This window comes from Sycon ciliatum, chromosome 12 (genome assembly GCF_964019385.1).
Source record: "Sycon ciliatum chromosome 12, ocSycCili1.1, whole genome shotgun sequence".
Classification (NCBI taxonomy): domain Eukaryota; kingdom Metazoa; phylum Porifera; class Calcarea; order Leucosolenida; family Sycettidae; genus Sycon; species Sycon ciliatum.
In genome coordinates, this window is record NC_088654.1 from 3637977 (window position 1) to 3665609 (window position 27633).

Genomic DNA, 27633 nt, shown 5'->3' on the forward strand with positions numbered 1-27633 from the left:
ACTAAAAAAATCAGCTCATGCGATAACATTGCACGACACTGACCGACTGTACTGACGTTCTACAACTAACTGGCTAACAGCTCTAGCACATCTTGGATGCGCACTCCAACAGCCCCTCTTCCCCCTCCTTATGCGGGCCGGGCCTGCAAGTGCATTGAAGGGGAAGTTAAGCCTAAATCAAATTTTCACCGGTCGTAGTCTTCGGGGGTACTGAGTTGAATGATCTTGGTCCGTTCAGTCCTTTATTCCCAATCAAAGTTTCTAGGGACCGGCGGATTCTGCTCGAAAAGGTGGCAGATTCTGCTCGAAAAGCAGTGAAATTGGCAGAACCATACAAACCTTATGGCGGACAATTCCTCGAATTCTGCTCCATTTCTTCATCCACATACCAAACATGCATGAGACTTACCAGAAAAAGTACCGAATTCTGCCAATTTTTCTGCCGGCATAATCCGCCGGTCCCGAAATCAAACTCGCGCACTTCCACCAAAACTGCGCCCTACTACAGTGTTGTAGATGGGGATTTGTATGCAAAAAGTCACTAAAAGCCCCATTTCGTTCCGAAGTTATAAAAGCACGGATGACCGTGATTCACCGGGCTCATAGATGTACATGTATGTTGTAGTCCGCTTTCTGACGCTGAGTCGACTGGTTTTGGTCCGAGAAAGCTGCGATTCGTTCGGGACAGTTCGGTTGAAATTTTTGAAGTTGGGCATATTATGGATGTATTTTTGTCGGTAACTTGCGGCCCAGCACAAACATCTACCTGTATCGGGATCTGAAAATAATTGTATAAGGCTTACTGGGCCTCTTGCTCTTCAGGAAGGGTGAAAAGCTGCAGTGTTGATTTTTTTAATCACATTCTCATAAAACCGTAGGAAGACGGAGCACATACCCGCTATATGGTGTGAAACACCTTGGATTGAATAAAGCCGGTTGCTACACTGTGTACATGCACCCTAAGAATTGGGCCCGTGTTCTGGATACAGTCACACAGTTTTCCTGCAATTTTGGAAACTTCAAATAGTTTTGCCATGCATGAAGGAGAGTTTGCCGAAGGCTGCATTTGAATTTTCGGAAGGGGGTTAGCCAATAGAAGACCTTTTACCACGAGCTTTTTGGGGGTCCGAGGCATTTTATCGCTTTAGCGGGGAAAAACACGTTCAAAATTGCATATTTTATTTAGGCTTGCGACTCCAAGGAGATTGGTTATGCCTACTGAACTATCACTGTACAGGTACCGGCAAGAGTACGGGTGGGGGGGGGGGGGGTACTCTTGGTGCCGGTAATTGAAAGAAAGAAAAAAGTTGTCCAGAAATCTGAATGGGATTCGAACCCACAAACTTCGATCACGACAGAAAAAAATTAAAAAAGGTCGTCAAAAGTGGGGTTCGAACCGCAACCGTTGGTTGGTGGTGTGCGCATGTGTGGCTTGTGTTGTGTGACGTATCACCAGTGACTCACCATGTACCACTGTGACGTAAATAATTATACACTATTACACATAATACACTCTACAACTGATGTAAGGACTTCTTAGGTGATGTCATTCAAATGCGATGTCCAAACTCCAAAAAGTCAAAGAAAGCAAAGCAAATCGGCAATCCATTTTTCTTGAATGTTCAAGAAGGCGAAGCTAGCTAGCTCGAAAAGGACACTGTTTCCCTTTGGCTAAAGGAGTTATTGCTCTTTTCTACGTGGGACTTGTTGAAATCTGTGCACATCCTCGTTCGGAGCTTAGTTACGGAGTCCTGCGATCTCACAGATAGCAAACCGGCCAGTTGTGGAGGACTGCTTTTGTTGTCGTTATTCTGCGCTCTACTAGCTAATGACATAGTCATGGTGAGTCTTTATCTCACTTATAGGATAGGCTCTGGCCCTCGTGTGTAACATGTTTCCTTGCATTCATCTTGTCAGGCCAGTTAGTGTATTCAGTATGCTGTGATGTTGATCTCCAATACCAATGGTCGAAAGTTGTTGAACTGAACGAAACTATCGAGTGTGACGTTTGTAGGGTCATGGTGGGTGGCAGGATTTCGTTGGAAGACATGTTAGTGATGCCCTATTCCACAAAATATTTGTAATCAGGAATTTTAGCACAAGTTCCTTGACCCTCCTTTCTGCACCAGTGAGGCCAGCTACTAATACGACCTTTAATTTTATTTGGGTTGAGGCAAAGTAGCACCATCATTAGATCCTAGCAAGTTGGTCATACCAAGAGTACATAAACAAGAGTGTGCAACTCGCAGGTATTGTTGACGTTTTCTTTTCTACGACGCACACGCTGCGAGTTGTTGTTTGTTTATTTAGAGTCGAAGAACAAACAGGCAAATTTGCCTAATTACATGATATCGACTAAAAGAAGAATAAAGTATAAAGGAGTCTTTTGGGAAGTTTTGCCTGGTGCACTTGGTCGGGCTTTACATTACAAGGTCGGTGCCCAGCACGTGCTCTCACACTGCTCTGCGGCAAAATGCGGGTGCTCTGTAAAAAGGTGACGTCAACAATAATTTCCGCCACGGGCGGGGGTATCTGCAGATTGTGCAGGAGAGTTGCGGAGTTCCACATGCTTGTTTATCTGTCCCCGGGGAAAATTGCGATTCCGCGGCCGCGTTTTTTGCGATTTTTTAAAAGACCGCGTTTTCCGCGATTTTCCCGCGTTTTTTGAACTTTTTTGTTGCACTACACGTACACACAGTGCACTGTTCGGTCAGCAACGCCTCATCCGGTGGCGGCTTTTTACTCAAATATGACGAGTGCTTACACCAGAGACTTGTAACTGATTGATTTCACTACATACTCACTAAAAATTGCCGTGCATCAATATTATTCACCGCATATTTACCGCAAATTTTGCCATATTATGCCGCGTTTTTCCCCGCGTTTTTTGCGATTTTTTTCCGCAATTTTCCCCGGGGACAGGTTTATGTACTGTTGGTAATACATGTAGAGTATGCACAAGAGTACATGAAAAGCAGAGTGTGCAGCTTGGGGCCTTTTCTGCTATGGGTGTCTGTCACGGCGGAACCATATTTGGCGCAGATCTGAGGCGGGAAATGGCGTAGTGCGTACAACTGAGCTGCAGTTGTGCAGAAAGAGACCTGCTTGAATCCTGCTTGTACGCACTACATCACTAAAATGATGTAATCACGGAATTCCGCCGTGCCAGCAACCCATCCGAGCTGCACACTCTGGTTTTCATGTTCTCTTGGTGAAACCTGTCCGAACCGGACGCCCTTGGTGCTGCGGGCACTGTCCGAATATGACAGGATTCCGCTTGATCCAGGGGTGCATGTTTGATTCACAGCACTTTGGTGCATGGAAATCTCTCCGATCCATACAGGATTCCGCTTGGTGCAGGGTTCGGCAAACACAGGTTTCCCTCTACAGTAAAACCTGTGAATGCGACCACTCGGATAAGGCGACCACCTGTCCAAGAGGACCACTACAACTAGGACCAGGGGATGCTATTTCCAGTCAAACGACCCTGGATAAGGAGACCACCTGCACACAACGACCGCACTTTGAAGGTCCCTTGAGCGGTCGGTCGCCTTAGACAGGTTTCACTGTACACTGTAAGATCAGATATTTCAACGTCAATAAAAGTTAGCCATCTTCGGATTTTTGTTGGTTAGCGAGGTGAAATTCTAGCGAATTCTGTCTCAAAACCGGCAAATGACTACATGTCCATATTACCGTTCTGCACATAACGACTTCAAAATGTAAACGAATTTTTTTAAATTCGTTAAATTGGTTAGAATTAAATGTTCAAAGGATCAGTCAGGGAAGTGAACTTCTTGAAAATGGCCTGGCGTTTTGTTTTCTCTTTTCAGGCAGTTCACTTCCCTGGCTGATCCTTTGAATTTGAAGTTCTCCCAATCCTTTCGAAAATTAAATGTTCCTTAACATTACTAGTCTTACAGCATGTAATAGTAGAATACTATGTGCCCATAATAATAATAATAATAATAATAATAATAACACTTCAAGTAATTCGCGGGATTCGCGTTGGCATCGCCCGTGAATCACTGTAGTTTATCAGGTTTATAAGATTTTGTGGATGTATGCAGCGTGATGGTGTGTCGTTGCTTCGCCCTTTGGTCATGCTGCATGCAGCTTCACTCAATACTGCTGATCTGTTTTACACTTGCGAGGCTTACAATTGATTGGGGGGAGTGGGAGTTTTGAAGTGTGGTGTGCATGCATGCATGCGTATATGCAGTAACTGCTGCACTGCTGCAGCCTCGCTGTCCTGCCATGGTGCATAATGCCAGATACAGAAATTCTGACTGGTTTGTGTGTTTGTGTCTGTGTCTGTGTCTGTGTGTGTGTGTGTGTGGGGGGGGGGGGGGGTATGTGTGTGTATGTTCGTGTGGGTGTGTGGGTGTACGTGCACGCGTCACCGTATGGCAAGTGCAGTTTTCAAGCAGCGACTATGCGCCGGAAGGCTTTGCCGGTCTGCCAGGCATGCACGCGCGCGGTGGTCGCATGTTCAAAGCCCAGTACCGCTGCTACTCAGTCACCATGTTCACGGACAGGAAGGAGATTGAAGAGGGTGGAAAAAGTGAGTCTTGCCTGCAGAGCCACTGACGCTGTGCACATTTTGTGTTGCAAAAGAAGAATCCACGAGCGGGATTCGAACCCAGCACCCCTGTCTTTCCGGGACAGTGCCCTACCAATTAGGCTACCGGGGATCACACACACCCGTGGGTTCTTCTTGCTACTTTTGGTGGTGTGTTGTCTAGGGACATGCCTTGCACTACTACAGCAGGTACTCCAGTGTCCGTTGCTGTAGGACTTCAAACCAACCGGGTACGCGTGTACCTGGCATTACTATTCTTGCAGCCGGATCAGTCCTTGGTTACAGTGTACATTCAAGTGCGGCTATTGTACATCAGTGAGTCGTAGGACTCCCTGATTGAGTCCCAACCGCGCCACAATTGGCCATACCTAGCTCTGCACATAATATGTGGCGAGCTGCGTTTGTAGTGTTGAAAGCAATACACACAGCAGACACTAGGAGTCTGCTTGATGTGATAAACCATTATTTTTGGCTAGATAGAAAGTTTGTTGTTTGCTTTGTGGTGATCACCGCTTTCCGAAACATCTTGTATGCTCTGGGTAAACGTGGACTTCCGTACAGAAAGTTGCTCGATAATGTGGTCTATCTATTCGACGCACGAAGCAATTGAACGTGAGAATGAGGAAATGAACTTGTATGTTGTCTAGCACTGCACTCAGTGATGACCTCGGATAGAGCAGTATCGTGATGTAAGCTATGAAGTGGATCATTGGATCAAGCGCAAGAGCGACTGTAATGTGTGTGTGTGTGTGTGTGTGTGTGTGTGTGTGTGTGTGTGTGTGTGTGTGTGTGTGTGTGTGTGTGTGTGTGTGTCTGTCTGTCTGTGTTTGTGTGTGTGCACATGACATTTTCTTTTCTTTCTTTGCAGTTATCATGCCACCATCTGCTCTAGATCAGCTCAGTAAGTTTGGAATGATGAGGATAATTTGTGTGTGTGTGCGTGCGTGCGTGTGTGCGTGCGTGCGTGTGTGTGTGTGTGTGTGTGTGTGTGTGTGTGTGTGCATGTTCATTTGCCGAGTCTTATTGAACATTGAGCATGTTTCCCCCAGTGTCACGATTGTCAATGTGAGCATACATACGTTACATTATATACTTCCTTGTCCTTTCTTCTTCAGTATCGAATAAATAATACCGTATGACTACAAGAGATAACGGTGGGACTCCCATCCTCTTTCTTTCTTCTTTCTTGTGTGCGTGTTCCACATTGTAGCTCAGCTGAACACACAGTATCCGATGTTGTTCAAGCTGACGAATCCCGGCACTGCCAATACCACGTCACATTGCGGTGTGCTGGAGTTCATTGCAGACGAAGGCAAAGTGTTTATTCCATACTGGGTAAGCTGCTGCTGCTGCTGCTGCTGTTGTTGCTGCTGCTGATGCTGGTGCTGGTGCTGCTGCTGCTGCTGCTGTTGTCTTTGTTATGCTGCAGCTAAATGCTGTTCAATTTTTCATCATAGCCTAGGAGCTGTGGCGTTATTCATGATCCAAAGCAAGAAGGCAACAATGCCTGTACCTATTAAATGTGGTGAAGTAAACTAAAGGTAGCCATTGCTGCCTCCTTGGTGCTTACCCAAACCTGATGCTTGAGGTTTCAGGGGAGTAGCCTGGGGTGCCTTTGTTCAAGTAGACTGTGCATCTCAAGTAGCGTCCAATCCGCAGCACAACACGAGCAGTCCTTGAGCACACCACGCAGACCGAGCGTATCCAAACTTTCACCCACCTAGCAGGGCATCATGAGCTATACAGTGGTCTCACAGCTATTACATGACCATACAGGACAGCCATGTTGGTTACAACTCAACTTAACCCCCTGCATCTATGGGTCAAATGATGTCAGCCATGTTGGTTACAACTCCACTCAAACCCTGCATCTAAGGGTCACGTTATGTCGGCCATGTTGATTCCACTGTCCATACACACACACACACACACACACACACACACACACACACACACACACACACACACACACGCACACACCCTGCATCTATGGGTCACATGACGTCGGTGGCCATGTTGGTTCCACTGTCCACATGCCATGATCACTTTCTACACAAATAATTTAGTCACATGACAAACTGATGTGACAGCACCACTCTCTATAGGGGGAGGTACAACAATGGCTGATGTAAGACAGTACGGAGGACAGAATTCGCAATACAGCTATTGCTAGTGCTATGGCTGTTGCTGATATTGATGTTGATGCTGCTGTTGTTGCTGCTGCTGCTGTTGTTGTTGCTGGTGCTGCTGCTGCTGCTATTTATTGGTGGTGCTGCTGGTGCTGCTGCTATTGCTGCTGCCTCTGCTGCTATTTATTGGTGGTGGTGCTGCTATTGGTGGTGATGCTGATGTTGATGTTGATGTTGCTGCTGCTTACTTTTACAGATGATGCAGAATCTGTGTTTGGCAGAAGGAGATTTTCTGAATGTTGAGTCAGCTATTCTGCCACTGGGAAACTACGCTCAGGTCCAGCCGCAGTCCAAGGAGTTTCTGGACATCTACAATCCCAAAGCTGTGTATCCTTGTCAGCATTTCTGTGTGTGTGTGTGTGTGCGTGTGCGTGCGTGTGTGTGCAATAATAGCCAATTGGGTCGTCTTTCCAAGACTCCTTTTCAGTCGCACCCCATTCTCCCAGGGAGACCCACGTGACCAGTTTGGCAGTGAGCAAGTGCAAGTGTATGTGTGTTTGTGTGTGTATGGGGGGGGGGGGGGGGTGCTCGCACGCGTGTGTGTGTGTGTGTGTGTGTGTGTGTGTACGTATGTGTCTGTGAGGGTGGGTGGGTGGGTGTGTACGTGCGTGTGTGTGAGTGCATGATGTGTTTGTGCGTACGTGCGTGCGTGCGCATGAGTGCATGTGTGTGTGCTTTCTTGCGTGGGTATGTTCCTATTAGTCCAGGTGTAGTTGAGCCCATGCAGAATTCGGGATTCTAGGCACGCTGACTGGCTGGCTATTGGACAGCCAGTCGTCCATTAGAGTTGTCTATGTCAGTCTCCCTCTGGAAACATGTGTGATGCGTTGACAGTACAAGTAACTTGATACCCCGTACAAATACGTGAAGTACCATAAATGGCTTGTGCGAGGAGGAGCATTGCATCATATAATGACATCGGCTTGAAATTCTGTCGGGACAGCAGGTATACAGGACTTTCACACTCTGTGTGTGTGTGTGGGGGGGATGGGGGGGGGGGGGGGGGATGGGGGATGTACTCTCGCATGTACACTATGGAACACGCTTTGCTCCTCGCGTTCCTGTTTGTTTGCGTTCCGTCAGTGACTATTATCGAGTGCTCTGTTCCCCAGCACTCGTGTCTCTTTTCCCTTGACCCGCTGATCCCTGGCTGGCACCACTAGCTTGGAGGCATCACTACGCAAGCTCTCCTGTCTCTCCAAGGACGACATGCTCAAAATCGCCTACAACCAGAAGGTTAGTAGAGCTGATGCTGTTGCCACTGAACAACTACACAAGTACTCAATACTCATGCTTGACTCAGATGGTGGTAAAATGGATCTGGCTTTGGAAAATATATTTTTCATTGCTACCAGGTTCGGCCTCATTTCCTCTGCGCTGCGCTGATGAGTCCACGAAGGACGAAACAGTTCTGTCCACAGATTGAGTATGGTGGTAAATACACACCTGGCAATATGACGGTGGTGGTGCTGGTGGTGAGAAGGAGAGCTCTGTGCCAGAGTAACGTTGCAGTGTAGAGAGCGTTTGTGGGCAGGTGTGTATTTACCGCCATATTGCCAGGTGTGTATTTACCGCCATATTGTCAGGTGTGTATTTACCACCATATGTATCAACCATAAGTACAGCAGGGTGGTGGCGTCCCACGGAAGCGGAAAGGTGGTTCTTGACCAGGGAGTTGTACGACTCCTTGTTCTTGACCTGCCCGGTACGCGAACCTGTCGAATTTTTTTGAATTTTTTTATAAGTATAGCTACAGTGGAGTCTTCATCTGCAGTGCTGCTCAATGAAATCCGATCGAGTCACTCGAGTCCGCGCCGGACGTTGCGTAGCCCTGGAGGCTAGACCTGCGCAAACTGGGCAGTGAAATGGTGCAGGGCACTGTGCAGTCCTAGTAGTGGTGTGCACGGGTAGTCGGGTACCCGTGCTACCCGTGAGCACCTCGGGTAGACGGGTACAGGATAGTACCCGAAAACCCGAAGTCGCAGATGACATCATGTACAGTGCACGTGTAGAAATAGTTCACGTAAAACTCCGCATGTCTGCCGGCTGCCCAGTGTGTAAGGGTAGGGGTGCATTGTGGTGTTACCATGGAAACATTACCCGATCGGGTACCCGTGCTACACGTGGAAAACTACCCGGACCCGATACCCGAAGAAAATGCCATCCGACTCTGCCCTAAGTCCCAGACCTGTGAACACTGGGCAGTGAAATGGTGCGGGGCGCAAACTCGACTCACGTGACCGGATTCCATTGAGCAGCACCGTAGATACACTTCAGAGTTTGACGTAAACATACGCGTCATACACACAAACATACGCGTCATACACACAAACATACTCCCGTCATACACACAAACATACTCCCGTCATACACACAAACATACTCCCGTCATACATACAACCATACCCGTCATACACACAAACATACCCGTCATACACACAACCAGGGTTCTTGCCAAGTCAAAATTGTAGGGGGGTGGGCATGGGAAACAGTTACCCTATATCCCATTTTTCCACTTTCCAATATTGTCTTGCCACTCCAAATGCAACGTATGGGGCAAATCCCTGACTTCACCCCAGACAAATATGCCTTAATGAACCATCTATGCATGAAAAACACGAAAATCGGAAAATGAGTAGGGGGGGGGGGCAATTTTTCACAGGGGGGCGCGCAAACAGAGTAGGGGGGGGGGGGGGCAGCGCCCCCCCCTACCCCCCTTTGGCTAGAACCCTGCACAACCAAACCCGTCATACACACAAACATACCCGTCATACACACAAACGTACCCGTCATACACACAAACGTACCCGTCATACATACAACTAGGGCTGAGTCGGGTAGCATTTTCTTCGGGTATCGGGTCCGGGTAGTTTTCCACGGGTAGTTTTCCACGGGTACCCGATCGGGTAATGTTTCCATGGTAAGACCACAATGCACACCGGCCCCTTCCCTTGCGCATTGGGTAGACATGCGTGAATTATTTGTACACGTGCACTGTACATGATGTCATCTGCGACTTCGGGTTTCCGGGTACTATTCTGTACCCGTCTACCCGAGGTCCTCACGGGTAGCACGGGTACCCGACTACCCGTGCACACCACCACATACAACCAAGAGTACATAACCCCAAGAGTGTGCAACTCCAGCTATGGGGTCTGTGACGGCAGAACTTCACATCACGTGATGAACCCGTGCACTCTAGTGCATGATAGATACTGGGTTGTACGCAGCCCAGCTTTGGGTACAACTCTCTTGTGGTCACTTTGCACTGTTTGCCAGCATAACCTTTTGAACCATGTCACGTGATGTGAAGTTCTGCCGCCGCAGCACAGCATAGAGGTTGTGCAGGCAGTTGCACACTCTTGGGGTTATGTACTCTTGATACAACCATACCCGTCATGCACACAACCATACCCGTCATACACACAACCATACCCGTCATACGCACAACCATACCCGTCATACACACAACCATACGCGTCATCAAGAGTAGTTGTAGCTGCTGCCACTGAACAACTTGATAAATTTCAGGGTATGACCCAAACATACACGTCATAAATGAGCCTCCAGATCCGAAAATAATTTTTTCCACCAATTGTTTTTGGCCTGGTCCATCACCAACGAGCTCCTACTTCTTTTTGACTGACTGTCTGAGTTCTTTCTGTACTGTTCAGTGTCTGCCCTAGGATTTCAAACCAACCGGGTATACTCTTGTACCGGGCAGAACTATTCTTGCAACCGGGTCAGAGCCGGGTACTTTTAAGTGCGCCTACTGCATGACTTGTACATCAGGGAGTTGTAATAAATCTTTTAGGGCTCGCTGATGTACATGTACAGTGTATTCCTAACAGGGTCACAGGTGACCCGGTGTTCTTTTTCCAAACGGGTCCAAGTACTCCCCCCCCCCACAACCGGGTGGCTGACCCGGCTCTGGAGCAGACACTGCTGTAAACTGCTGTACTGTAAACTGTTAACTGCTGTACTGCTGTACTGCTGTACCGTTGTGCCGTGTTGTTGCAGGTCTACCAGTTCAGAGTGCTGAAGCTCAAGCCAGCGGATGCAGTCTCCATCATCGAGTGCGATCTGTCGGTGAGTTGCCTAGCCATTGGTGCACGGAGTAGTTATATGATAATCATGTGACAGATCACGTACAATATGCATTGGCACAATAAGCATACTAGTCACTTATTTAGTATTGCAACAAGAAGGACTAGCTGAGTTACTTACTTTATGTTAACCCTTTGCCGATGGAACATACTTTTATCGATCACCGGTGATCGATAAATTCTATACTTTTCAATTATGTTCAAACTATCGTAACTTGGTCAATTCTCAGTTGTTGTTTGGAGAGAACGAAGTATGTAGGGAGAAGAGAAAACTCTCAGCTGTCGTCTCGAACAATTTACGAAGCGATACGACGAACGGTGAGTGAGTTACGACGCGCGTAACGTCCGTCACGGTCAATTGGCGTTCAGGGCCGTGAATGCGTGACTGAACGGCCGGGATTTTCCCTGAACTCGTCGGCTGTTGGCAAGGATACACTCATTGAAATTCGAACAGGGGTTCCCGCGAGTGCCTACAAAAAAATTTCAGCTACATACGAGTAAGGAAAGTGAAATGGCGGATGGAGATCGATCTAGAGCGCGAGCTCCGCCCTGAAATGCCTTCGCTGGCTTGCAGCGCTGGTCCAGCGCATCTCGTGGACTCGAGTTTGGGCTCATCGTGTTCCTCTCGTCAGGGGCTTTCCAGAATGCCCAAGATTATGACAATTGTCCTAGGGAAACTAAAGTTACGTCCAATTCAAGGTAAAGAATTTGAGGGCACAATTCTCCACATACATTGAGCTCATTTGATTTTTCATATGAGCTATATGCGTGCTGTATTATTATTATTATTATTATTGAGTTTAGTACATAACGGGTTATAAAGTAAGTAACTCAGCTAGTCCTCCTTGTTGCAAACAATGTCCAGCAATGGATATGATGCTAAAACAATATTCAGTTGCGCTCACTGAAATCAGACCCAACGTGCAAAGCAGTACCCGGTCCCGGACCACCCGGATAAACGAGGTATGGGTGTACTGTTGTCAACTCTCTATGTGTATCCATGGTCCATGGCGTGTGCTGCAGGTGGACTTTGCCCCGTACGTCGGTCATGAAGAGGACGAACGGCAGCAGCAGGCCGAGAGGCAGAAACGAGTGCACCCGCTGGTAGGTACATATGCACATGTGCACGCACTCGTTTCATGCGCACAGCTCTGTAGAAACTATTGTATGCCATTGATGGTCAAAGAGTAGTACCCCTCTGTCTGTGTGGTGTGTAGACGTTGTTTCTGTGCTCCATTCAGCGGTGTGTATGATGGTGGCGTGTTGTTCTACAGTTCGACTGTGTGTATGTGTGTGTGTGTGTGTGTGTGTGTGTGTGTGTGTGTGTGTGTGTGTGTGTGTGTGTGTGTGCGTGCGTGTGCGTGGTTGGGTACGTGCGTGTGTGTGTGTGTGTGGTGTGTATGTGTGTGTGTGTATGGACAGTAAAATTCCCCAGATCCGGACGTTCGTAATCCGGACACGTCCGTATACCAGGCACCTTTCTGATCCATGTATAGTGCAAGAATGGCTTTTCAACGAAAACGGCCCCAAAAACTGTTGATTGCCATAAAAACTTAGTTGTACTTGCAATGCAGTAAGTATGTCTGTTCTGAGTTACAGGCAATTGCTAGCTATGGGCAGTGCTTGGTCCCAACCTGCCTGGATCTGGGCAGTGCTTGGTCCCAACCTGCCTGGATCTGGGCAGTGCTTGGTCCCAACCTGCCTGGATCTGGGCAGTGCTTGGTCCCAACCTGCCTGGATCTGGGCAGTGCTTGGTCCCAACCTGCCTGGATCTGGGCAGTGCTTGGTCCCAACCTGCCTGGATCTGGGCAGTGCTTGGTCCCAACCTGCCTGGATCTGGGCAGTGCTTGGTCCCAACCTGCCTGGATCTGGGCAGTGCTTGGTCCCAACCTGCCTGGATCTGGGCAGTGCTTGGTCCCAACCTGCCTGGATCTGGGCAGTGCTTGGTCCCAACCTGCCTGGATCTGGGCAGTGCTTGGTCCCAACCTGCCTGGATCTGGGCAGTGCTTGGTCCCAACCTGCCTGGATCTGGGCAGTGCTTGGTCCCAACCTGCCTGGATCTGGGCAGTGCTTGGTCCCAACCTGCCTGGATCTGGGCAGTGCTTGGTCCCAACCTGCCTGGATCTGGGCAGTGCTTGGTCCCAACCTGCCTGGATCTGGCCAGTGCTTGGTCCCAACCTGCCTGGATCTGGGCAGTGCTTGGTCCCAACCTGCCTGGATCTGGCCAGTGCTTGGTCCCAACCTGCCTGGATCTGGGCAGTGCTTGGTCCCAACCTGCCTGGATCTGGGCAGTGCTTGGTCCCAACCTGCCTGGATCTGGGCAGTGCTTGGTCCCAACCTGCCTGGATCTGGGCAGTGCTTGGTCCCAACCTGCCTGGATCTGGGCAGTGCTTGGTCCCAACCTGCCTGGATCTGGGCAGTGCTTGGTCCCAACCTGCCTGGATCTGGGCAGTGCTTGGTCCCAACCTGCCTGGATCTGGGCAGTGCTTGGTCCCAACCTGCCTGGATCTGGGCAGTGCTTGGTCCCAACCTGCCTGGATCTGGCCAGTGCTTGGTCCCAACCTGCCTGGATCTGGGCAGTGCTTGGTCCCAACCTGCCTGGATCTGGCCAGTGCTTGGTCCCAACCTGCCTGGATCTGGGCAGTGCTTGGTCCCAACCTGCCTGGATCTGGGCAGTGCTTGGTCCCAACCTGCCTGGATCTGGGCAGTGCTTGGTCCCAACCTGCCTGGATATGGGCAGTGCTTGGTCCCAACCTGCCTGGATCTGGGCAGTGCTTGGTCCCAACCTGCCTGGATCTGGGCAGTGCTTGGTCCCAACCTGCCTGGATCTGGGCAGTGCTTGGTCCCAACCTGCCCGGATCTGGGCAGTGCTTGGTCCCAACCTGCCTGGATCTGGGCAGTGCTTGGTCCCAACCTGCCTGGATCTGGGCAGTGCTTGGTCCCAACCTGCCTGGATCTGGGCAGTGCTTGGTCCCAACCTGCCTGGATCTGGGCAGTGCTTGGTCCCAACCTGCCTGGATCTGGGCAGTGCTTGGTCCCAACCTGCCTGGATCTGGCCAGTGCTTGGTCCCAACCTGCCTGGATCTGGGCAGTGCTTGGTCCCAACCTGCCTGGATCTGGGCAGTGCTTGGTCCCAACCTGCCTGGATCTGGCCAGTGCTTGGTCCCAACCTGCCTGGATCTGGGCAGTGCTTGGTCCCAACCTGCCTGGATCTGGGCAGTTTTACTGTACGAGGTGATTCGCAATTTTTGGACATGTCGCAATTTTTGGACAAATCAGTTAAATATGGAAGTAGAGTCCTCCTGAGTCGTTGTCCTTTCCTTGGTGGACAAATCTTTGACAAGTGTGTCTTCGTGTGGTCCTCAAGTTTCTTCGGGCCAATTTTTAGCGGCGAAGGCCGTTTCTTTCTGGGCGTTTTCTTTATTATTCTTAGGTAATGTAATGAGTAATTTTGAAAATTTCGATTAAATAATAAATGATTGAGGATTCCGTTGACTCTACGTCGCATAACGGAGAGAATGTCGACATGGGGGATGTTGTATCCCTTCCATCAACTCCAGGGACTACGTCTTCCAGCTCGAATCCGCCTGGAAGAGTCTCCTCGCCTTCTCAACCGGTGCGTTTGTGGAGGGGTTCTGGTCAGGAGAAATCTCTTTTAGCAGTGCGAGCGTGCCACTCACCTGGCACCAGTGAACACTTCCTAACCAAGAAGGACGCAGCGGCTAGTTACGGCGCTAGCCCTCCACTCTTTGCGAAATATGAGAAGGAGATGGGCCACACTGGAGTGCTCTCCTCTGTTCTTGAATATGACGTCCATGAAAACCCTTGAGTGACCCTTTAAATTGTGTGTCACATTGAAAAGCCTTGAAAAGCTTGCTATGAACGGCCTGTCATTAGAACTCATATCAGCCGGTCTCATAGGCATAGCCTTACCCCATTTTCATGTCCTGTGCAAGTTTTACTTGTTCACACCATTGCAGACTGCTGCTAGATGCTATTTAATTTAGTTGTCCAATAATTGCTCGCATTGAAAAAGCAGTAGAAAAAGACACCTTCGATCAGGTCAAGTTGTGGTCGCATGCTTCAACTCTATGCCTTCAGGTGTGTGTGGTGGTGGTAAAGCATAAGTGTGCCAGTAGAAAAGCAAGAAAGAAATTTAATGTATCTTACAAACCAACATAATGGGGTGCTATTTAATTTGAGTGTCCAAAAAATTGACCTCGTACTACAATATTCTCGAGTTGCTGAAAGCGGAGTCCTCCGCTTCGAAACTTTTTACTACACGAGTCACAGAATGCCATGCATCGGGTTAAGTTGTAACTAACTTGTGTATTGTCCATTGCTCTCTGTTCTCTCTGTTCTCTCTGTTCTCTGTATGTCTTCAGGAGCAAGCCGCTGAACAGCTACGCATCTCCGAGGAGAAGAGAATAGAGAAAGCCGTCCGGGAGGCTGTGGAGCAAAGTGGCGGGTTCAAGGTGAGCATGAGTTTGCGCTGCAGGCAACAGTCTGGGAAGGGGGGGGGGGTGTGGTGTATGGGGGGGGGGGGTGTGGTAGGGAAGTTACAATACAGACAACAGTCTGGGAAGGGGGAGTATGGGGTAGGGTGCATTCTTGACGTCACAATCAGAGCAGTGTTCAGAAAGACATCAGCATTCTCCAGTGCCTACTGGTCTTGGTCTTCTCCTACCTTCTCTTCTTACGTGTGTATTATCAAGAGTACATGAAAACTAGAGTGTGCAGCTCTGATGGGTTGCTTTCACGGCGAAATTCCGTGATTACATCATTTTACTTCAAAAAAGAAGTAGTGGTGTAGTGCGTACAAGCAGGATTCAAGCAGGTCTCTTTCTGCACAACTGCCGCTCAGTTGTACGCACTACGCCACTTACTGCCTCAGACCTGCACCAAATATGACGTAATCCCAGAATTCCGCCATGACAGACACCCATGTAGAAAAAGCCGGAAGCTGCTGCGCACTCTGGGTTTCATGTAGTCTTGATATTGTCCATGTGTGCCTACTTTCACCTGTACAGCATAGCAATGTCCATGTATGCCTACTTTCACCTGTACAGCATAGCAATGTCCATGTATGCCTACTTTCACCTGTACAGCATAGCAATGTCCATGTATGCCTACTCTACTTTCACCTGTACAGCATAGCAATGTCCATGTATGCCTACTTTCACCTGTACAGCATAGCAATGTCCATGTATGCCTACTTTCACCTGTACAGCATAGCAATGTCCATGTATGCCTACTCTACTTTCACCTGTACAGCATAGCAATGTCCATGTATGCCTACTTTCACCTGTACAGCATAGCAATGTCCATGTATGCCTACTTTCACCTGTACAGCATAGCAATGTCCATGTATGCCTACTTTCACCTGTACAGCATAGCAATGTCCATGTATGCCTACTTTCACCTGTACAGCATAGCAATGTCCATGTATGCCTACTTTCACCTGTACAGCATAGCAATGTCCATGTATGCCTACTTTCACCTGTACAGCATAGCAATGTCCATGTATGCCTACTTTCACCTGTACAGCATAGCAATGTCCATGTATGCCTACTTTCACCTGTACAGCATAGCAATGTCCATGTATGCCTACTTTCACCTGTACAGCATAGCAATGTCCATGTATGCCTACTTTCACCTGTACAGCATAGCAATGTCCATGTATGCCTACTTTCACCTGTACAGCATAGCAATGTCCATGTATGCCTACTTTCACCTGTACAGCATAGCAATGTCCATGTATGCCTACTTTCACCTGTACAGCATAGCAATGTCCATGTATGCCTACTTTCACCTGTACAGCATAGCAATGTCCATGTATGCCTACTTTCACCTGTACAGCATAGCAATGTCCATGTATGCCTACTTTCACCTGTACAGCATAGCAATGTCCATGTATGCCTACTTTCACCTGTACAGCATAGCAATGTCCATGTATGCCTACTTTCACCTGTACAGCATAGCAATGTCCATGTATGCCTACTTTCACCTGTACAGCATAGCAATGTCCATGTATGCCTACTTTCACCTGTACAGCATAGCATTGTCCATGTATGCCTACTTTCACCTGTACAGCATAGCAATGTCCATGTATGCCTACTTTCACCTGTACAGCATAGCAATGTCCATGTATGCCTACTTTCACCTGTACAGCATAGCAATGTCCATGTATGCCTACTTTCACCTGTACAGCATAGCAATGTCCATGTATGCCTACTTTCACCTGTACAGCATAGCAATGTCCATGTATGCCTACTTTCACCTGTACAGCATAGCAATGTCCATGTATGCCTACTTTCACCTGTACAGCATAGCAATGTCCATGTATGCCTACTTTCACCTGTACAGCATAGCAATGTCCATGTATGCCTACTTTCACCTGTACAGCATAGCAATGTCCATGTATGCCTACTTTCACCTGTACAGCATAGCAATGTCCATGTATGCCTACTTTCACCTGTACAGCATAGCAATGTCCATGTATGCCTACTTTCACCTGTACAGCATAGCAATGTCCATGTATGCCTACTTTCACCTATACAGCATAGCAATGCACACGCTACTGTACTTTATTTGCAATACATGAACTGATGAAGCGGCATTTTGCCTAGCTCATTTTGCATGTTATTAGAACTGATCGGCTACATCATTGTATTGCAAACACGTTTCCATCAGTTCTAATAACATGCACGATGAGCTAAGCAAAAAAGCATAGCGTAGGGCCCTGAGCTTCCAAGCTCTCTCGTTTGAAGACCTGTTGTATGGGCAATCCTCGACCGTAACCCTGCTAGTAGCTGGTTTTACAATCACTCGGTAATACAAGAGAGAACACCTAGGTATGGGCAGTGTATCGTAGACAGTTTCCCTTTCTTGCTCGCTTGCACCGTTCTCGATACGCAGTGGCAGAGGTTTTGTCTCGGCTGAATGCGAATGATCAGACCGATGAATGCGTTGCGTGTGGATCTCGGAGTAGCACCACGTCTCTCTGGCTCCTGTGTGTATGTACAGTGTGATGAGAATTAACAAGTTTCTCTGGCTCCTGTGTATATGTATGTGGAGTGGGATGAGAATTGACAAATCTCTCTGGCTCCTGTATGTATGTATGTGGAGTGGGATGAGAATAGCACGCTGCACACAGTACACACAGTACTACAAAGGCCACAGTGCTGGCGGGCACCGAAGAACGTAGTGCCGGGGAAACAGACAGGCTGGGATTTCACCAAGCCCAGCATAGGGGGTGCCAAGAAACAAAGCAAAACAATAAAATTCACGGTTCGCGTGAGAGCCGAGTGTGCCGCAACCGCAGGTACGCCACCGCCCTCTTGGGGGTGCCAAGGCGAGATGATATTAACAATTGTACTGCATTGCACTGCATTGCACTGTTTTGTGTTTGTCTATTCTTGTATTAGGTATTTCATGGTGCTGGTAACGTCTTGGATGCCGGCGGTAGAGGGGCAAAGAAAGGTCGGAAGCGTGGCAAGGCAGCAGCTGGTTCTGGTGGTGCATCGTCAGCTCCCAACGGGGCAAGTACCGACGGTGCCGCTGAGAATATGGACTCCGCCGAGCCCAGAACGTGAGTTTTACGCTTGTGTGTGCGTGTTGGGGGGGGGGGGGGGTGTATGTGTATGTGTGTGTGTGTGTCTGCGTGTTCGTGTGTGTGTGTCTGCGCGTGTGCGTGTGTGAAATAATGGAAAAATGAAAAATAGGGATTCACTGGCCAGAAAAAGCCACTTCAATCAGCTGTGTGGTAGATACCAGGCTAAACATAGTGGCGGTCAATTCATCAGCCTTGCAAGCTGTTGAATGGTGTAATCCCAGCACAAGTTGCTATGTCTAACATAGCTGTTCGCTATCATCGCTTACACGATGGGCAGGTCTGAGGTTTGTGTGTGTATGTGTGTGTGGGTGTGGGTGTGGGTGTGGGTGGGTGTGTGTGTATCTCTCGGAAGTTCACACGTCTCCAGTACCTGGCTCAACACAAATGCAAGAAGTAACTCTGCCCTCCTTGCCTCTTTGAGGCACTGCATCACCTTTAGGTGGCAGTTTCAAGGTTTCAAGGTGTGTGTATGTGTTTGTACATGTGAGTGCACGTGTGTGTGTGAGCCGGGGGGGGGGGGGGGGGGGGGTGATGGCTGTTTGTCTTTCTTTGAAGCTGCCCCTCATCATATGCTCGCTTGGTTGGCGTGGATGTGGCCCAGCAGGGCAGCTGTTGGACCTGGTGCTGTGTTTTGATGAAGAACACTTTAGTTTTGTGTAAGATTCGTGAATTCCGGCACGATGATTGTGCCGTCGGTCAGCGCTTTCACAGACCAGCTCCCCCACCGCCATGGTTGAATTGGCCCGTTGCTGCCAGGGTGTTCACACAGTTTCCCGGCCAAAAGCCATGCTCCGCCGTAAAGCCATGCTCCGCCGTAAAGCCATGCTCCGCCGTAAAGCCATGCTCCGCCGTAAAGCCAACCTCCTAGCTTCTTTACTTCTAGCTCATTACTGTGCTTTTTTTCTATTGTTGTTGCTGCTTGCTGTCCTCCAGACGTGGTGTGCCGAATTATAACTATGTGAAGGGAACGCTGACGTTTGCGCGTGTCTTCCCGAAGAAGCAAGACCTGGACAAGGTACAGAACAGTAGAGAATTATGATTCTGACAAGAAAACGTTCTGGACATGAAACTTCTTTGGTTGCAGTGTTTGTGATAATGAGTGCGCCGTTGATATTATTCATCGCCAAACTATTACTAGCGCACCGATAGATACTTTCCTGGGTTCTGCATCAGCAGTTGACTCGGTATGCTCGATCTGCGGACAGAACTGTTTTGTTCTTTGTGGACTCATCAGCGCAGCACGGAGAAAATGAGGCCGAAGCTGATAGCAAGGGGAAATAAATTTCCCGAAAGCCAGATTTATACCGGGCCGGAACGTGCCTTGCCAGAGCTGTACTCAAACTGACAAGTCAGTGAGCTCTGTTCACTACAGTACAGTCGGTCGCCGAAGAACTGGGGGGGGTCAGGGTTCTAGCCTAGCCTGTTCTTATTCTTAACAAACACAGCAGTTTCATTCTTATTCGATGGTACAGTCTTACATGTACTTGAAGTACATGTAAGCAGAGTTCTACGTCTGAGTGTACTTGACAAGTACATGATAGTGTATGTAACGGGTTCCGTTTTTATGTGCGAAAATTCCAGCCTACACCAGACCATCTGGTAAAAGGAGAGCGATCGCTCTCGCGCGCCTTCGCTCTCCTTATTTTCATTTTGGGCGCACTTTTCGTCGCGCGCCTTGAGAATTTCGAGCGTATCCGCATCACTATGAAGTCCATTCTGCAAACACTCAAATCTTTCGTAACTCGGCTTTCCCTGCGCGGAATTGAGTAATCGAAAGGTCTATTCGCATTAGAAAGTTCTCAGCGGTCGGCTCCAACAAATCTGAAGTCGTTCCGAGGTCGAATAGTGGAGTTACGGCACTCGCGAGGTATTTTACGTCCCGTAGCAAATTTTCACTTGCGCACTTGGGTGGCAATCATAATTTTGACATAAAGGATTTCTCTCTGTTGCGTTGCAGTCCGGGCATGCATTGACCTGTGTGACGTCAGGCACAGGTCTTTAGCGGTTAGCTACAAAAGAAAGGAGCGCTCTAAGATGAATACTACAAAAAACTATGGATCTTAGCGAATTGTCTCAATTTTCCGTTGCGCGTGTCTTCCCAGCTCCCTAGGCTATTGCCACTGCAGTAACACTCCAGTTGGTGAAAATCCCACTGGTGTGTTCCTCTTGCCAATAGCTTTCCAGAATGCTTGGGATTCATTGTTAAAATTGATGAAGGGAAACTGAAGTTGTGGTCCGAGCAGCTTCCATTTGCAGTGCGTACGGCGATTTTCCAGAACGAATTTGGCAGCTATTGGGTATTGAATCCGATTGGAGTACGGCAAGATATTAAAAAAACCGTATTGTGCTCGCCTTGGATAGATAAGACGAGCAATTGTTTGGGGGGGGGGGGGGGAGTTGTGGTGGTGGGGACTGCTCTCCCACCACTCTCCTTGAGAGGATAGCGAGAGTGATAGTTCACTCTCCTGGATTTTTCTTACACGAAGGTCTGCTACACCGTTCTTGAAAATTGGTGAAATTCTAGCCTGGCCGTTCTTCGGTGGTCCGTTCAACGGCGGTTCGTTCTTCGGCGCCCGACGGTACTGTACATAGTACAGTGTATGTCAAACACTGCTTCTACTGTGTATCTACTTACTGTACAACGGGCAACCTTTGCCATCTGGAAGCTTTCCAGATTTCCGCGATGGTTGTGAAAGAGAGAGATTGCAAATTATGCCAGCGCCAAGCATAGACTTGTAGTATTTTTTTTATAAAAAACGGTTGAAATTGGTCTGTTCTTGGATATACGAATAACAAGTAAAGTAAAACCTGTGACTAACGACCACCCCTTGGTGCCGGAGAAAGTGGTCTTTAGTCGCAGGTGGTCCTTAGTTAGAGGTTTGCACCGCACAACCATACATTATAACGTATATGAATGCGAGACCGTCCGTTCCTAGCGAAGTGGTCTGTAGTACCAGGCTGGTCGCTAGTCACGGTGGTCTTTAGTTCCAGGTTTTACCCTAGTTGAATGCGATGATTGACCCGCTTACTATTGTCTTCCTGCTCTCTTGTCTCCCTCGTCTTCCTCGTCTGTTCTTAGGAGGAGGATGCCTCATTCAATGCATTCGGTGGCTCCGGACATTGCCTGCGCAAGAGGAGACGGTAGTCAGGGCAACTGGGCCTTTATGGGGATCGTGCGACGCCGTGCTCGTAGGAGATGATCTATGCATGTGTGTGTATGTGTGTCGGTCGGTGTATGCGGCTGTGTGTATCGGTGTGTATGTGTGTGTCTGTGTGTATGCCGGTGTGGCTGTATGTGTGTGTGTATGTGTGTGTGTGTGTGTGTGTGTGTGTGTGTGTGTGTGTGTGTGTGTGTGTGTGTGTGTGTGTGTGTGTGTGTGTGTGTGTGTGTATCGGTGTGGCTGTGTGTGAAGTGATACCTTACCGCCAGTCAGTAAACGTTTCGTCGTGTTGCTTTTGTAACTATTGCTCACCACCTCTGGACACACTGCGTTTGCTGACATCCTCCGTCCTTGCTTAGTTTATCTCAGCGCTGGTGTGCATGGCTCAACATCTACTGCTGACTTCACTTCTCTGATACTCTTTTCGTCTTCACCTCTTGCGATTGGTGTTCGATACTCCCCGTCACCAGTGGGTGAGGTGCAGAGGTTGTTGAGTTGTCGCGCCGCCCCACAGGCTCGCTGTAAGACCCTTGCTGCATTTATTTATTCCGTGTGCGAAAATCGTATTCAGCTTTATGCAGTGGCGCGTCTTCACGGTTGCCTACCTCACACAGTGTTAGCTTGTGCTCATGCTTGCATCCCAGTGCGTTTGTGCACCGCGTCGTTGTACTCTGCTCTTGTTGGCGCGGGTTCTGTGATGTGTAGTCTCTGTGCGTTGTCGCCATGCTCTGTTGTTCAGTAATATCCTCATGCTGCACTGTGTGTGCTGATGCCCGGGAGCTAGGTGTCACCGTCTGCACGCTGGTGGGTGCTGGTTCAGTATTACCCTGGTCGTTAACCATGCGCTGTGTGTGTGTGCGCGCGTGCGCGCGCGTGTGTGTGCACGAGAGCCTTGGCTTATACCAGAGCCTTCTATAGCTGGTCTGCACGTGCTGTGCTTGCTTCCCTATCTTTAACCGCTGTAGCTACGCAAAGAAACCGCCATTCCGCTTTAATACTCCTGGAAAAAGCTCTGTTCCCGTCTTTTTTTTAAATAGTTCTGTGCTCTTGCTGTGTGTACAGAGAGCAGTGTACCACGAGCACACGATCGCATTCTTCTGGCTGGTGTTTTAACTAGCTATTTCTTCCGCTCCGCTCCACTTGCTGTCCGCCGCCATTCGCTTGTATATATACTCAGTAACTGTATAGTGTACATGTAGTGTCAGCCTGTTGCTCGGTGGGTACTGCTCCCATGCTGATGTATATACACACATAGCATGTGCTGCTGAGCTAAGCAAGGAGTCTTTCTTTCTCTCGCTCGTCGTGTCCATGGCAATGCACACAGGCACGCATGTGTTCAAGCAGACCTTTTTAACCGCGTATCACAGCATACTTTGTGATTCAGCGTAGATCCCAAGCCGTCAACCGTAGTCTGCTATCTCCTTCTTTTCTGGTGTTTATGTGGGATTTTGTTTACCTGCTTGTTCTGCTCATTGTACATAGTGATTGAGTGAACGTGCTCCCCCCCCCCCCCCCCCCCCCCCCGAAGAGTCATTATTTTTCTACTACCCATCTGCCTGTATGTTCATTTCTGCATCATAAAATCATATTAACAGGACGGGGTCCTGATATTATCATGACTTCATACTGGCTAATCATTCTGAGAGGGGCAGGTCACAGTTTCTGAGCTATCTCTATATCTCTAGTCTGTGTTGTGTGTGGTTGTTTTCTCTCATTGCCTGGTCTGGTGATGGCTGGAAGAACTGTGCTAATTGAAAGCAGCCAATAGTAATAACACATCTGCATTTTGCGTTTATGCCTGGTCCGATGTGATCGTGTGTGTGTATGTGTGTGTGCGCGCGCATGCGCGCGTGTGTGTGTGTGTGTGTGTGTGTGTGTGTGTGTGTGTGTGTGTGTGTGTGTGTGTGTGTGTGTGTGTGCATGCACGTGTGTGTGTGGCCATGCGTGTGTGGATGCGTGTGTGTGTATGCATGTGCATGCATGCGCGTAGTGTACTTTGTGCTCCCATGGATGGCATGTGTCGCCTCCGAGGAAGTACGCACATGCTCGGGCTGCTCCAGCTCAGGTCTAAAGCTGAAATAGCTTGTGAAGGTTACCATGGCTACAGTTGTACCCGTGCATGTGTAGGTTACCTTGGTTACAGGGGTACCCGTGCATGTGTAGGTTACCTTGGTTACAGGGGTACCAGTGCACGTGCATGTACTAGAAATACCCGCGGACGTCTCTGCTCCCTGTGCGAGTTTAAATTTTTGATTTTTTTACGAAATCCATGTACTAGTATCTCCAGAGTGTGGTGGGGCGTTTTTCCGAGTATTCAGGAAATCGTGATTCCACCGATGCAACAAATTTCGCGATCTGAAAATCCGCTCCCGCGTTTTTGTTGTTTTCTGCACTTCTTATTCACATCTCACGCAGTATACAGTGCTTTCAATGATCCTGTTTGTACATGTACATGTAGGTAATTTGCACAGAACGCAAACAGCGATTCTTAGGATGCAACAAATTTCGCGATTTGGCCCAAATCCGCAATATTCTGCAAATAATTCCTCGAGTTCCTGGCAAGTTACGAATCTTTCCACATTTTTTGCCGCAATTCCTTGCGCAAGTTTTGGAGAATTTTTCGCAAATTTCCACAGGGACAGATTCAGGTAGGCACCGGCGGATATCCGGATTATGCCGGCAGAAAAATTGGCAGAATTCGGTACTTTTTCTGGTAAGTTTCATGCATGTTTGGTATGTGGATAAAGAAATGGAGCAGAATTCGACGAATTGCCCGCCATAAGGTTTGTATGGTTCTGCCAATTTCACTGCTTTTCGAGCAGACTCTGCCACCTTTCGAGCATTATCCGCCGCTGCCTAGAGCCAGGTGCTTCGAAACGAAACGTTGAGAGGATGATTCACATCAAGAATACCCGGTCATTGGTGTCTGGTTCAGAATCTACGGCTTTGCCCTTTTCGGTCTAGGCGCACTTATTTATTTATTTATTACAGCATCTCATAGCACAGTGAGAACACCGGCCAATACAAAGAGAGAGGGTGTTAGCCAACCACGTTGTGTGACACCATGGTGTACAGTGTATGTGCTGTTGGTGACACATGTTGCAAAGATGATTCATTAGGTCATTAAGCTGCATGGTGAACTGTAAAAACCATTATTCTAACGAGGCGCTTATGATGATATTATTATAACGATTTCCCAAAATGAACTGTTTTACGCGTACCAAAGGTAACGATTCTCACTCATTCTCAACCCTCAATAGAACAGTATTATTATGTTATCATTATGGCTTTTACAGCAGATCAATGAATTTAAAACTCCAGGGTGTCCATGCATGTTTTGAATTGTTTTCTGCCATATTTGTCAGGGAAATTCCCACTACCCAGTCCACTTGAATCCTTCCAGAAACAGCAGAACTCGTTTTGGCAACTGCATGTCTGAACTGCTCAAGCACAACAATACTAAATTCTCCTCGCGTTGCATTGCGTCGTGTGAAGAAGGATGCGCCAATGGTACCAAGATTAAAACACGCTCCCCCCGAGAGCTTATCTACCGGTCCCCATAGGTCCGGAAAGGCCCAATCGCCGCAGCATGTACCGTATTTTCCCAGAGTATTATTAAAAGCCGTATATTTTGAACACTCAAAATTCACCAACAAATGAGGGTGCGGCTTATACATGTGCAAGCACTCCGACCAAAATAAGTTTAAATAATGGGTATTCAGATGTTGTACGTTTGCGGCTGCACACACATGTACACAATCATGCTTACGTACAATCGATTACGGCGGTGTTGGTTTTCTGGCAGCTTGTGGAATACATGATCCAGTACGGATTGTTTCTAATTAAGAACGTACTATAAGAACGCAGCCAGATTGCGGAAAAATATGAACGTCCCAGGCTTTACTCCTTGGAAACAACGTTCTTGGGCACGCGACTCTGCTCTACCGGTACATTTACTCTGTTCTGATCCAGTACAGTAAAACCTGTCAAGGCGACCATGCGGATAAGGCAACCACCTGCCCCAGAAGACCACTGCAACCAGGACCAAGGGATGCTGTTTCCAGTCAAATGACACTGGATAAGGAGACCACCTGGTAACAGAGACCACACTTTGAAGGTCCCTTGAGCGGTCGTCTTACAGGTTGCACTGTAGATCTATTCGCTTGCAAACAGATTTCGAGCGAGTACTCGATGTTTGGGTATACTTGCTTCACCAACACAGACACACACAGACACACGCACGCACACACACACACACACACACACACACACACACAGAAGATGTGAGGAAGGAATGAAAACCTTTTAAGAGAAAAAAGAGCAAAGGAAAGGTGAGCAACGTCGTGTATTCACCGCATGCAAGAGCAGACGACCATAGGAAATATACGGGGTGAAGAGATTCCAAAATTTTCTTTCCGTCAATATCTCTCTCTCTCTCTCGTTTGTTCTCTCTACACGATAATATGGTGTGAATGGAATGCACACAGCGCCGTAGAACAGCCGAGGAACACCACACGTAGCATACAGAAACCACCACCACAGATGTACGACTGCTGCCGCTGCCGGCACCAAAACAGGAACAAAAGAAAACCGAGGCTGAACACCGCGGTGCGAGGGGAGCGAGGGAGGGGAGGGGGTAAGGGAAAGTAAAAAGGATGAGGACATAGCCATGAGCCGGCCGAATACTAGTGTAAGGCAATACACAGCGCCAGTGACATAGTGGTCGAGTGCAAGCAAAGACCTCGCAGTGACATAGTGGTCGAGTGCAAGCAAAGACCATCAAAGATACGGTTAGTGAAGTTAGATAGGATAGGAACATTATTATTCGTGCGCGTGTGCGTGAAAAGCCCTCAGGACCAAAACAAGCCAGAAAACTAGAAAACACATATGACAAGGAAGGAGAGAGCGCAGTTGCCTGAAAAAAATGAGGAAGCAGTTGCCCGTGGCGAAGAGAGAGAGAGAGAGAGAGAGAGAGAGAGAGAGAGAGAGAGAGAGAGAGAGAGAGAGAGAGAGAGAGAGAGCGAGAGCGAGAGCGAGAGAGAGAGAGAGAGAGAGAGAGAGAGAGAGAGAGAGAGAGAGAGAGAGAGAGAGAGAGAGAGAGAAGAGAGAAGAGAGAGAGAGAGAGAGAGAGAGAGAGAGAGAGAGAGAGCGGAGTGAGGAGAAGAAAGAACGATATGATAAAGGCTAATATAATTTTCACATTGGTGGTCAAAGACAGGAATTCACATCACATCTGCATAGCAACATCTTTACTCGTTGACATCATCACTGACATCATCACTGACATCATCACTGACATCATCAGCATCACACGCTCACTGCTGCTGGCACTGGCACCACTAAAGTGTTACGACTGCTGCTGTTCTTCTATTCCTCCACATCCTGCACCTCCAGGTCACCGCCGGTGCCTGCAGTGTACACACACACACACACGCACACGCACACGCACACCAACAGATGAGAAAAGGGAGTGAGAGACATAAAGAGATACATCCTATCTGCCTTTCTGTCTGCCTTCTTCTTTTCCCTTTCCAAACCAACTGGTATATCTTTCTGGCTTCCTGATAGGGATGCAAGCCTAGTAAATCCAGCAAGCAGGTACCGTACTCGTACTTCCCCCAATATGAGTCGCACCTTTTCACACTAAACTTCATGTCATGGGCAAAGAAGAGGATGCACAGCTACACTGGAGTGTGACATCCGACTTACGTGAATATAATGAAACAATATGGCTCAAACCATTAAAGTGGGCGTGTGACTTATAACGGAGTGCGACGTGTACCGTAATGTCGCGTATTAAAGCCAGGCTTATTCCTGTAGAAGCCGATGTCAGAGCTAGGCTTCTATTCACATCAGGCTTCTATTCACATCAGGCTTCTATTCACATCAGGCTTCTATTCAAACCAGGACTGAGGTATTTCTACGTGTGTCAACACTAAAACCAGGCTTATGTGCCGACAGTGTATCTTGAAAATCAGGC

The 27633-nt window shown here is 48.3% G+C and overlaps 2 protein-coding genes across 2 annotated transcripts in view; one reads left to right on the plus strand and one right to left on the minus strand.

Moving 5' to 3' along the window:
• Positions 1 to 1580: 1580 nt before the first annotated feature.
• Positions 1581 to 23448, plus strand: LOC135828814 (ubiquitin recognition factor in ER-associated degradation protein 1-like). Its single transcript, XM_065341242.1, has 12 exons — positions 1581 to 1842; positions 4420 to 4564; positions 5451 to 5483; positions 5793 to 5917; positions 6968 to 7098; positions 7935 to 8007; positions 10792 to 10860; positions 11901 to 11981; positions 15263 to 15352; positions 18305 to 18468; positions 19426 to 19507; positions 21572 to 23448. The coding sequence occupies exons 1-12, from the start codon at positions 1840 to 1842 to the stop codon at positions 21635 to 21637; spliced, it is 1062 nt and encodes a 353-aa protein (XP_065197314.1). The 5' UTR covers positions 1581 to 1839; the 3' UTR covers positions 21638 to 23448.
• A 2489-nt stretch (positions 23449 to 25937) lies between these two features.
• The window catches only part of LOC135828472 (uncharacterized), a 14999-nt gene continuing 13303 nt past the window's right edge, over positions 25938 to 27633 (minus strand). The window contains exon 7 of the mRNA XM_065340919.1: positions 25938 to 27061. Within this exon, the coding sequence (XP_065196991.1) occupies positions 27021 to 27061 (41 nt within the window). The 3' untranslated portion in view covers positions 25938 to 27020. The remainder of the gene's footprint in view (positions 27062 to 27633) is intronic.